Source organism: Polyodon spathula, chromosome 5 (assembly GCF_017654505.1).
Source record: "Polyodon spathula isolate WHYD16114869_AA chromosome 5, ASM1765450v1, whole genome shotgun sequence".
Classification (NCBI taxonomy): domain Eukaryota; kingdom Metazoa; phylum Chordata; class Actinopteri; order Acipenseriformes; family Polyodontidae; genus Polyodon; species Polyodon spathula.
The window spans coordinates 57,632,690-57,646,349 of NC_054538.1; the positions used below are offsets into that span (position 1 = coordinate 57,632,690).

Below are 13,660 nucleotides of genomic sequence, written 5' to 3' on the forward strand. Positions count from 1 at the left end.
CAAAAGCAGCTTCTCAGGAAAGCAAAGTTATTCTGATTTCAGAACTGAGAGACTTGAGAGCAACCCACCAATGAAGAAATTCCATGACCCCATTTAAATGAACAAACTGAAAACCTTCAGCAATATGTGCAAGAAGAAGGAGGTGAGAGCAATGGGAGGGCAATAATTGTGGAAGCAGACAGGGCACTCTTTGGTCGCATCATTGTGATGGCACAGAGACAGAACCTTCAGATGGCAGATGTACCTTTGCCATGGACATTGGCAACCCCAGAAGGGCTCCTTCGAAAGACCAACAAAGCTGATTTAGCCACATGTTTGCAGAAGAATGTAGCACCAGCTGAAGAAATGCCAGATAATTCTGTCACTGTAATTGATGGAATGAATCTTGTTCAAAGGGTGAGAGGTGATCAAGCCAACATTGGTGAAGTGGCGTTGAACTTCCCCGTCTATATTTTCTGATATTTTATAGACCATTTATATAAAAATAAGCATTCAAAAACAAGAAATACAACATTGCAACATTGAAGCTATGCAATGGAACTTGGTTTACAAAGGTAAAAAAAAAAAAAAATTAACTGAAAAGAAATATGCGTATAGCCCCCTGTCTTTAGCATGTTATCTCAGGTCTGGTTTTCCTATACCTATTATAACACAAAAAAGCATCTGCAATCAAGATCCATCACTTGACTGTATTCTCATGGGGTTCTTTATCTCAAAAGCAGTGTGTGACCCAGCGTGGCATTGAAAAGCAGTGTACAGGGTAATTATAAAGTCAGTAGGCCTCTTTTCTATGCTGTGGAAAAGACATTCATAGCAAAATAATGAAACCTGACAAATTATCTAACTAACTAATGGGCAACAAGATTCTAGGACTACTTTCACAGGTTATACAGGACCATGTATATAGCTGTGGCCTACAAGTTTTATACCAGCAACCATTTCAAAGGTCTGCATCAGCAAGACATATTCACAGTGACACAAAGAACCTCTTGACATGGCATATATCAAATTGGTTAGACACTTTTTTTTTTTCCACAGCAGCTTTGAAGTGGCCAGTTGATTTAATGTACTGTGATGTTTCACAATTCTCACATTGCACAGTAACTGTCACCTTGCTCTGACACTGAAAGCCAAGGGGCTACATTGGCAGGAAGCCATTAAAGGCAGTTTCAACATCATCAATCAATCTCTGATCTCTCACAGTAACAACACATAAGCCACTATTTTAATATAGAAATTGTTTATTGATATGGATAAGGACAAAAGGGATGACAAATTAAAAAAAAAAATGCAAAAGACATCACCATGCAACTGCACATAATCATAGATAATTTACCCATTTATAAAAAAATAAAAAGTCCCCTTTTCAGAGTCTGTCACATTCAAATTCAGGAGCCTCAGGTGCTGAAGGCATTGGGATGAAGAAGACTTCCTTGTTCTCTGGAGTGTTGGATGGGCTTCCCACACCTGAGTCTGGCATTTGGACCGGCTTCTCCTGAATGTACTGCTGTTCTCTATGATGTGCGGGGGGGAGCTCAGCCTTCTGCTTGAGGTTCTTGAAACGCTTGAGCTTGACAGTGTCATTGCTCTTCTTGGTGCAGGGCAGCAGGATGCTGATGTCCTTACGGAACTTGGAGCTCATACCGAAGTAGATGATGGGGTTGTAAAAGCTGGCTGACTTGGCGAAGAGTCTGGTGAAGATGCTAGCTGTGTTTGGGACATGAAAACCCCAGGCAGACCATAGGGAAATCACGGCATAGGGCGACCAGGCTATGATAAAGGCAGTGCAGATGACAATGGACACCTGGAGAGGGAGTATTTAAAAGATAGTGGTCAAGAACCAATACTGGTATGAAGACCCCCATATGATAAAGGCATAAAGCATTGAGACCCTGTGATATAACAAATACGTTATGTGTGTGTGTGTGCGTGTGTGTGCGTGTAAAGTATTCCATGAACTTTTAAGGACAATAAATATGTTTTACCATTAATATATATGACGCATTGTTAATTCATACTTTAAGAACCAGACCTTTGACTGACACAAAGTACATTATTCACAACTGGGCCGTGTGTACATACTTGAGCTTAGCCTTATGTGGACTTAAACTCTCCAAACAGGTTTATTCAAAGTTCTTAGTCAGGCAGGTCATCCACTCAGTTCCGAACAGGAGAATTAAATACTATTTCAATAACGTCTTTGACAACATAGCTGTGTTTATTGTAACCTGACTGTTGTGTGCGATGATAAAAGATATACAAAAAGTATTTGAGAGGTTATGAATCTTGCATAATATTCTACAGTATATATTTACTTTTGGTAGATGAGACAGATACAGGTTGCCAGTGACCAGTAATAGATAACTGAAAGTCATATCTAGCTACCTCTTGGGCCAATATCCACCTGGAGGCCTGGAGGAACTTGTTCTTGATAACAAAAGCAAGTTCCTGTTGAAGCCGAGGGCACCTACCCGGGTGACATCCTTTTCCATTCTCCTCTGCCTGTCAGTGAGGTCTCCCGTTCCTGCTGCTGCTAAGGCATGGCTGGTCTTGACAGTGTTGATAATGGACACGTAGGAGAATAACATCATGAAGACTGGCAGGAAGAAGCAACAGATGAAGATTGCCACAATGTAGGACTTGTAGATTGTTGAGAAGGTGGCTTTGGCCCAGTCAATCTCACAGGTTCCATACCCATGATCTAGAAAGGCATTTAAAAGAACAGGGATAGTAGATCATAGATAGTAGAGCTTATTTGGTACATTTGATAGCTATATTAAATCGATGCCAAACTTCAGTTAGTCTGTGCTAAACTTTAGTTAGTTTTTCCTTGCATTTTAAATCGTAATTACTATCAAAAAATCTAATTTAACCAATAAAACCTTGACTCAACATAAATAATGTTACAAGTGTGTTTTTATAGATATGGATGAATTGCACACAGCATCACAAATTTACTTAATTTAAGCTTGAATCTTCAGCTTGCTTCTTGGTTATGGGTAAATTGCATACTCATAGGAGACAATAATATAATATCATCTTTATATAGCGCCTTTCATAGTAGACCTTCATTACAAAGCACTTTACAAGATTCAAGACTAGGATATGTGAACTATGCATCAGCTGCAGAGTTGCTTACAAGAACGTCTCACCCGAAAGATGGATCACAGGGAGGTTAAGTGACTTGCTCAAGGTCACACAATGGGTCAGTGGGTGAGCTGGGATATTGAATCATGTACCTCCTGGTTACAAGCCTGTTTCTTTAACCATTGGACCACACAGCCTCCTACAATGTATTTACTTGCTGCTTGCAAAGATTTTCAAGCAATCCATCTCTTGATAAATAACAAAGTTCACACGGTACAATTAAGTAAACATGAAGTTGAACAATATGTGAAGGTATATACTGCACTTCACAACTAAAGGCAAGTGAATGTGTCGTGCAGCACACTGCACCACAACAAAAAAAATAAAATGTATTTTTGATACGAGCCATTCACACTGCCTGCGATGCGACGGGCGACACTGAAGCTAATGAGGAACAGCTTCCCTTGTGCGTCTTCAGTAAACAACAATGGCGGAAGAAAAGATAATTCTTGCAGTATTAAAATACTCGGAGCCGTACAACAAAGGACAGAAAATTATAAGGACACGGCAATGAAGGAGAACATCTGTTTGACAATGAGCAAGTCACTTAACTTCACTGTGCTCTGTCTTTCGGGTGAGACATTGTTGTAGGTGACTCTGCAGCTGATGCATAGTTCATACACCCTAGTCTCTAAGTCAACTTGGATAAAGGCGTCTACTAAATAATAAAATAATAATAATACTAATAATAATAATAATAATAATAATAATAACATCTGGCAGTCCATTTCCAGGGAACTGGATATTGATGGTGTGTATGATTTGTTTATCTTTACTGAAATAAGTATTTTGAAAAGTTATTACTGGTGTGTGGAGACCTTAAAACTTCACAACTAAATTACAAATGATTAGGTTTGCAATACCAACCATCGAAGTACATCCTGTAAGTAATAAAATGAAGTAGTGCAAGGAAGTACCCAGTATAATTAATGTACTACATTCTACATAAGAACTGCTTCAGCTACTTCAATATTTATGACTAGCCAATGGTGTACTCTTTAATGACTGATATTTTAAAAAATATATGAGAAATGTAATTATTTAATAATAGTTCCTGAGTATAATTTTCATTTTTTTTAAATAAGTAATGTGTAGAGTCTTTTTTATTATAACAATAATATGCACAACCTTTTACCTTAATAATGTACATGGTTCTGAATGTTAAACAGCATCAAATAATAAAGTCGATTTAGTAATACACACTTTGTAGTACTTCTAAGTCTTTGACTGCTAAGTCTACTGACTTTTATTGTGCAGTAGTCTACTAAAGTATAAAGCTCAATGAATTGACTGCTTAAATATCTAACATGCCTCTATTTCTGGAGCAAAAGTGCCTTCAGCATGAGGACAGCATTAATTACAGCCCTGTAGGAGCTGGAGTGTTTCAGGTGTGTCAGAGTCATTTCACATTCACGTGATTTAATTTCACCTGTGTAGCTTCCCCAGCCCACAAGAGGTGCCCCTGACCAGAAGGTAGATGCTAACCAGATGAATCCCAGCAAAACAGCAATGCTGCTATTACTGATACAATGAGCTGTAATGATAAAGAACATGCATTTAAATACCTGTCAAAGATTCAATATACAGTAATATGTGTTTTCTTGATTGCTTGAAGTCTGGATGTTAATAACAACATATTATTGCCTTAGTTATTAGAGTTTAAGGAGATGATCAAGGCCCTTCATATATATTTTTACATTTTTGAGGAGTGCACAAAATACTGTAATACATCATATAATACTCATTTTTCAGAGTAACATTATTTTTGAGCTGACAGTGGTTTTTCATTGAAACATTAAAACATATTACAGATAAGACGCAAATCACATCACATTGTGGAAAAAAACATGCTGCACAATTACAAGGTTTTATAAAGTTTTAATTAATATGGTATACTGTACAGTGTCATCACCATTGGAGAATGTAATCGGTGAAAAAGCTAATGTTACCTTTCAGAAAAGTTTGTAAATTACAGTAGAATTCCTCTGAAGAACATCAACAGAACAATTAGCAGTGAATAACAGAGCACCAGCAACCTAAGGTTAAACTATAAGAAATTAAGTCAAGCAGACAAATATTTCAGCTAGTGCATTCTTCGTAAGTATCAGCAATGGCAACAAAATTGATTTGTTACAAATGTTGCACCAAAATGGTAGCTCACTAGTACTGATATGGTGCATAAACTGATTGTTGAGAAAGTGGCTTTGAAAAAAATATGAAACCACTATGGTTGCTTTCTGTTGTGTTTCATGCCATTTGAACTATTAAATTGCCAGTGTTGTGTCATTTTCACTGCAGATCTTTTTATAGGGCTATTTCATCCAGTCTTGTTTGTATACAATAATGACAATGGATTCTTTCATTTATAAATGTTGGTTTTATTTCCGTCAATATACAGCAGTGAGTATGAGTAATTGGATGAAAAGACCCACTCCCATGCCTGTTTTATGAGCGTTGACATGACATTTAATAAACAATGAAACAGTCCTTTTATTGGAAACTATGCTGCGCTTCTGAACAAAGAATCCACCCACTAATCACATACATAATCAAACTGTTCCTTAAATAGCCCCCTCGTCTGCGCCTCTTTGTCGTTTCTTTGTCTGGTTTTGTATCCCTGCAGGTCATGTCGGTGTTGTCTCTTACCTTCACATTATGGACTCGACTCTCGGATCGTAGACCCAGGCACGACATTCATTTTCAATCCCTGCAATTTCATTCTGCTGCATTCTTTCATTCTACAGTTCCGACAGGCCAGCGATTATCAGTCTAGTCACTGTGTTTCCGATATATATATGCTCAAAATTCACGAAGGTAGGAACGTAAATGTAATCATATTGTTTCTTCCTCAAAATTTCTAATATTGAGTTATGGACACCTCACTTGTGCGAAAAAGTAACTTTTTCGGAATTTGTTCAGTTTAGTTCATACAGTCAACTCTGTGACTCATATCTAATGTGCCGTCTGGAATTCATCGATTTGTTATGGGCAGCTGAATGCGAGAGCAAGCCATGCATAACAATATCACAACGCCACATCCATACTCTACAAGCAGTCTTTACAAACACTGCATTGCACTTTCAGTTGCCATATTCATAGTACTCTTTTCAGCTCAGTATGCATACTTGCCAACATTTGGAAACTGTTCAGCAGGACCCCCACCCCCTGGGGGGAGGGGGGGTGGCGGCTGGGGGCGTAGGAATGAAGCTAACTAATTTCTCGACTTTCCATTGGCTCCCACATTTTACTCTACATCAAATCACATCGCAGCACAGGGAGGAAACAATACGCATCTCCAATACGACTGGAAATTACATGTATCTGAGATCGGGTTTGTGAACACAATATGTATGCAGTATGTATGAAACTTATCACACCAGTCTTGTTTACCTTCCATCCTACGCTACTGATAATAATAATAGGATGGTCAGACTTTGGAGCTCCGTTGAAGTGGAACCACACAAACATGCGTAAAGGTTTTGGGATAGTGTGTAGCAGACAAAGTTATTGGCAATTCGGATAAATGGAGGTGGGTGCCTGTTAAGAGGGGCTGTGTTGTGCTGTGCAGTGCTGGTATGCTGTGCCATACTTCGCAAGTAGTGCCGTGCAGCGCTGTGCCACGCTGTGCCACGCTGTGCCGCACTGTCTGCACTGTGCCGTCCTGCACTCTGCTGTCCGTGCATGGAGGGATTATTACTGCTGGAGGCTGCTGCCGTTCTCAACACTACAACCCACCCGGTTTCGATGAGTCACCGACACCCTCCCACCTCAGAAGACATAATAGTATTCGGAACAGCAACGTTAACGTCAAACACTACCATCAAGCAAATAAACAACGTGTTTCATCATACATGCAGCTATAGCAGTGACGCTCATTCCTGTTCCAGATGCCTGCTTCTCTAAATGTCAACCTCATTGCATGTATCCACTCATTCACACTCAATTCTTCCAGATCAACGAATAATTCAAACAATAACTTCTCTTGGCATTTCAATATCATCTTTTGCATTATTTAGCAAGGCAGTACATGCATATCTTATTTCTTCACTTCCTCGTTCAAAGGTTTGATCTCGGTCTCGGTCCACTTGTTCTGCCCACTGGCAAGATATCTTCTTATTTTTATTTGTGTTTTATTTTCTTTTTATGTAGTTTGACCAGCGTAAAGGGTGACTATCGAGCTCCAGTGATCAGACCCAGAATGAAATCTATCAATTGATTATGAGGATTCCTCTTTTTCTTTATTTTACAAAATATCATTTGTTAATTAATAATCAGGTGCTGATCAATTTATTTTGTATTACAATGTAAGTTAGGAGGCTTCGTCCTCTCCTCGGCCAGCATATAGGGGTGGTTATGGAGCTCCAATGGACAAGGGATTGGGACAAATTATGTTATGTTTCATCATGGGCTTGGTCATTGTAAAATGCAATAAACAATCAGTCATTTTAAAGAGAAGCGATTTTCTTTGAGTGCTGGATGCGGAAGCAGCTCTCTTGCTTGTTTATGTCTGTGGTGAAGGGACTATGGTATTGCTCAGATCCGCCTCTGGGTTTTTTTGGCTTCTCTCGGCTTCTATCGTGGATGGTAAAGGGTTAAATAGCCCTCTCGTCTACCACTCCTGGTCGTTTTGTTTTGTTTGGTCCTCCTCCTCTTCTGCCTCCACCTTGCAGTGCGTCTTATCTAAGAGGAAGGTGGCCCAGAGTGCCAATTATCCTGCCGCTGACATTAGTTATCATTCATTAATATAGATTACATCACAGTTGGGCCTGCATATAGAGGCAGCTATCAAGCTCCAATGGACAAGGTCATGGGCCAAATTATATTACGCTTCATCATGGGCATGGCTGTTGTCAAGTGCAATAAATCGTTCATTTCAAATCTGGGTGTTTCCTTTCAGAACTGACTGACAGAAACCATTTACTAATACAGATGAAGAGAATGTTATTGGAAATTAGGGAACTATGTATTTATTTAGTAAGACTATTGCCTCTATAGTAATATCCATATACAGTTAAACTTGCTTAATATCAATCCTGTTAATATCATCCTTTGCTTACTACATCACTTAATTGCTCCTGACCGCAATATTATAGAAGAAAAGGGGCCATTGTAAACAGTTTGGGAAATGAAAGCATCAGATTAGAAAATTCAGATGCAAGTTTTGAAATGTTCTGAATATACATGTAAAGTATGGTAGCATACTATAGCAATGTGTAAGATTACAGCTTTCTTATATTTTTAATTATTACGATGTATTACACATGTACAATAGAGTTATATTTAATTTCAAAATAACCTCCTGATATATGTATTGAAAGCTATTAAATATTAATGTTTTCTTTTCTTTTTTAAAAATTGTGTTAACTTAGCATGATGGTAAAATGCTTTGGAGTATGTTACTTCTTATTTGGGAATTTCACTGTTTTGTTTTTACCCAATATAATATACAAATACATATTGCATTTACTCCTTATTGATTCATAAAACCAAAATATAATTTAAGTTGTCTAGGGGCTTACCTCTGTTGGGGTGGCATCCCTTGATGTATCTGGTGACACTGATGACAGTCAGAGTGTTGATGCTGGTCAAGCCGAACAGCAGGGTTAGAAAACCATCTACCTGTAAAGACAACGTGAAGGCCTGTTATGGCATGACATTTGAACATCACCCACCATTTCCATTCACCTCTGCAGTCACCCTTGGAATGTACAGCTACGTGATAGTCATCCAGTTTTCATAAATTCTTGCTCATGCTCTTATTCTCTTGCTCTATATTTCCAAAAGGCTTATGTGGCAGGTACACCTGCCCCTGTGTGTGTTTTGTGTTTTATGTTATATATGTTGTATGTTATATGTGGATATAGTGGTGCATGGAATATATTTTCTCTCCCCTCTCACTCTCCCGTTCTTCACTCATCAAACACCCAACCTCGAGTGAGTGAAACATGGACCTATATATATATATATATATATATATATATATATATATATATATATATATATATATATATACTGTTGTGCCAGGATTCAATTACTAATTAAGTATTCACTTGAATCCCAGCAAGTGAACTAATTTGTGCACTCCACGTGCTCACAATTGATGGTCAATCAAGCCCCAGCCACAAGGTATATAAAAGGAGCAAAATCCTTTGTTTAGGGGGAGGTAGCTGGAAGGAGAGTTCAATGACAGCTAATGCCCAGCCTGAACAAAGTGAGTAAAAACACAGTGATAGCTGAAGCTTGGGTGTTTTGATTTGTAGTTTATTTGGTATTGTTTTATTTAAACCTATATTTTGTTCATGTGTTTTTGCAGATTCTGCAGATTCCTTGTCCACAACGCTACCCTTCTATAGGACTGTGGCAAAGTGCCCCACCCCTAGGCTATTTATTTGTGTTGTATGTTATGTGTATTGTGTTAATGTTAGTGTGTAGTCAGTGGTACACAGGATATAAATGGGACTGTGTAACACGAGTTGTTTAAAATGTATATTTGTATTTAGGCACGAGGATTGCACAGCACTTCACGTGTAGGTAAAATGGAATAATATGCGAGCATGGGGAATTGCACTTTATTAATTCACGTGCAGTTGTACCGAGACTCCAATTGAATGATTGATTAGCAATCAAGTCTCATTACAGCTGCATAAAAGCAACATGTTTTTACTCACTTGGGGACGTGTGTTCGGTGAGTGGAGAATGGGTGTGGTGAGGAGAAAGTAAAAAAGTAAAATAAATGATTGATTTAAACTCACCGTGTTTGTCTGTTCGTCAGCTGTTTGTTAGTGTCTGTGTCGTGTAGTGTTAATCCATTTTGTTTGTCTGTTTATTTTGGCCTCAAGTGTCGAGTGCTGTTTTTTTGTTTAACCTTTTATTTTCTGTCTGTTGGATTATTAAACTGTGCATCAGCACCTTCACCATTGCAAAACCTGCATTCTGTGTTGGTTCCTGTCTCTGGTCTGACGTTTCAGGACTGTTTATTCCACATTGTGGCAGTCAAAGACCTAGCATCTGTATTTGTATCAAGGTAAAAGGTATAAGAAACTTACAGGTATAAGTAATCGAACTTACTTGGGAAGGGGTAATACCCAATACTCAACTAGTCGACTAGAAAAGTGACAGTCAGCCTCTCAAAATACATCCAGGTGTAGCAAGTCCTTACCTGACAGGTCCAGATGGAGGTTATAAGGAATCCATCATCCTGAAAGACATTGAAGATTTCAAGGATCCCTCTGGAGTATCCAAACACAGAAATGCTGGCATCTGATATGGCCAGGTTGAAGGTGAGGTAGTCAGTAGGCTGTAGACTAGCTCTTTGTTTATAAAGTACTAAAATGACTATGCTGTTCCCAAACCATGACAACCAGCCTGAAAAAACAACATGAAGACATGATTCAGTGTTTCACGGATTCATCATTTAAGCAGATCCCTTTTCATATTAAGTCAGTTAAGTTTATTTAATGTGGAGTGTCTAGAATAATTTAGTTTGGCATGCACATAAAAAAGGAAAACAATGGAGGTGTCACCACAACTGGCATACTGGGGCAACCTTAGAAACTTCAGGATGTTAAGAAAGGGATCTAGCCTGCACAGAATATCCATGTTGACACTTTGCTTGAGACTGATTGCCTTCGACAGGCACTTTAAAATCTTCAGAGCAGGCAGGCTCCAAATGAAAGACAGCTTGAACATCACATTGACCCTGTAGACCCTGTCGGAATGTCTGTACACACAGGTAAGGACAGGTCTCAGGCCCCCTAGGTGTGCAGTGGAAAAGTCCTTGCAAAAGACACAGTACTTCATTCTTGGGTCCTGGGTCTAATCATGCAACTGCATGCTGAATTGATCAGAATTCCCAGCAGATGTGTTACAAAAAAACAGAATAGTAATAGTCAGTGTTATATTTGCACCACTAGGTCTGTTAAAGAGTTATTCTATGTTCTGATTACAAAATGTTATTTTTTTAACCTATAATGTATTGATCAAAAGTCCCAGCAGATTTGTTACAAAAAACCAGAATGATAATAGTCAGTATTTTAATTTATATTCCTTGCACCACTAGCTCTATTAAAGTGTTATTTTCTGTTCTGATTTGTCTATAGAAATAATACGATAACTGCTGTGCAGTTACTACCTCACAAAGTGAAGGTAATATCCAAGCAATGCACCTATTGAGTGAGTAGATGGAATGAGGGCCCCATGCTGAGAGAATTGTGTATCTTTCAAGGGAGAAGCCTGCTTAAGCAGCACATGCCTAATGTATTCATACACACACTCTCTCTCACCAACCATTTCAGACAACTGGCATACAAATAAAAACAGAACAAAATATGAACATTCTTACTGCTGTAAATGGTTAACAGCTAAACACTTTAAAATAAAGACTTTCTCATAAATATTCATATTCACTTTGTCTGTGCTGAAGCCCATTTATGCTGCCAAAACCCTATCCATTAACTTCCAATGGACCATGTACTGTATTTGGAACCCACTGAGGCTGACTCTCACCATAAGGACATTAACTTAAGCAGGAAGCAAAGTGTTTATCTTCAAACTGTAGTGTCATAGCAGGATAAATGGTCTTCGTCTGAATCAAGGAGCAATTCAAGTATGTCTGGACAAAGAAACAATGCACAGCATGATTACGAGGTATCAAAATTCTGGTGCGGTCCCAATTTCTGTGCTACAGAAGTGTATGTGTTTTGTTGTTATTATATAAAGTAGACATCATTTAAGAACCTCAGTCGAAATTTGTATGGTCTTTTTAGGCAGTGTAAGATTTTTCCTAACAAATTCACGCATGATAGATCATTGATCAAATTCACCATCTGAAAATACTTTTTTAGAGTTTTCAATGTTTTTTTAGATACTTTAAATTATAGGGTATCTCATTATTGGTTAACAAGGACATTCTTATTGATTATTTCATTTCAAGCAAAAAAAGGACACCAGCCACCAACTGAATTGATGTGGGTCTATAGCAGCATTTTCAGTTAGGCATCTACAGTACATTAATTAAATGAAGAATGGTTAATGTGAACAAACTTGCTATGTTTATACATGAAAGTGAAGGTCAGGTTACTTGTATTATTTTGTATTATTGCTGTATTCATTCTAAAGTTATCAAACATATTCTCCATATGCCCTGTCACTCAACCCCCAAAAAAGTAGTTTTCTACTCAGCTTTTAAAAGACAGCCTCACACAATAGCAGAGTTCGAACTAAAAATAATAAAAAACAGTAATGAATGCACATAAGTATAAATCACTAGCTCTAGATAACAGTTACGCAAACCACATAACATCATATAACTGATTAGAGCATTGAAACCACAAAATGACAACTGTCAGTAAAAAGTGCACAAATATAATTATTACAAAAAAAACAGACAAAAAAACTAACAATGTAAAATATAAAATTTATATTAGTATTATTGATATTATTAAACGCGTTGTTAAGTAATTTCATGATCCACTGCAATAAACAATTTTCTTTTCTTGAGGTTACCCACCTAGTGTTAACAGGTATGCTCCTATGATGGTCTCTCCTTGCTCAGAAATAGGAAGGTCTTTGTTCAGAAGGCTAAGGTTATTGTTCTTCCATGGAATATTGGCTTGTTGTAAATGTCTTTGGAATGACATACTTGCTTCTTAACGTTTTGGTTGTCACCACATGAATTGCTGAATAACCCAAGTGTCCCTTTTGGAAAACTCCAGGGCTGTAGTTTCTGTCGAGATGATACACTGGGATCTTCCTGTCAAACAGAAAGAACCAAGCAGCCCTCGACCCGTTTTTATTTCCTAATCCAGACTAAAAATAATCTCTGCCGCTCCATTTGTGACCAGGGCATGACGCGGGTGTGTGTAATCCTATTTCTTGTGGATATAAAAACAGATGAAGACAGTGAGACTGAAGTCAAAGAAATCTTAATGAAAAGAAAGACAGCCTCGTCCTGCAAAATGGCATGCTCTAAAATCTCAACGTTCATTAGAGACTAATTAAAGGATTCTAATAGTAACGGGGTTTACATGAGATTTGCAGAACGTTTACATTTATTATTTTGTAGATGTCTGATTTATCGATTAATACATAGTGCATCGTATTTTCATAGCGAGACAATTACAATGAAACCTTAAAAGGTTAATAGGCTCCCTGACACAGCAACTTTACAGGCGCATCATGGACTGTCCAGGGTGCTGAAAGAGCAGAGGAACGCGAAATGCTGAAGTCCTAGACAGTATATTCGTGCATGTGCTGAGGAGTACTGTAGTATGCATAAAGTGCTCCTACTGTTTGCTGATCAGATCAAAAACACAGTGTTTCAACGCGCTTATCTTATTTGTAATAGAAATAACATAGGGTGCTGTAAAACGCGATATGGGCTAAACTACCATGTGGGATTGACTCAGATTAGAACTCGTTAGAAACAGCAATTTCCCCAAAAGTCTGTAAATATTTTATTCAATTCTATACATTTCTTTTGGTGCGACATTTTAAGGATAATATATGAGATTAA

The 13,660-nt window shown here is 38.0% G+C and overlaps 1 protein-coding gene across 1 annotated transcript; it reads right to left on the reverse strand.

Annotated features, from left to right (window-relative positions):
* Positions 1-1,366: 1,366 nt before the first annotated feature.
* LOC121315307 (opsin-5-like) lies at positions 1,367-12,785 on the reverse strand. The gene is made up of 6 exons (XM_041249347.1): positions 12,656-12,785; positions 10,307-10,512; positions 8,667-8,766; positions 4,577-4,681; positions 2,472-2,701; positions 1,367-1,804 (listed from the first exon to the last, which is right to left on the reverse strand). The coding sequence occupies exons 1-6, from the start codon at positions 12,783-12,785 to the stop codon at positions 1,367-1,369; spliced, it is 1,209 nt and encodes a 402-aa protein (XP_041105281.1).
* Between the last annotated feature and the right edge of the window lie 875 nt (positions 12,786-13,660).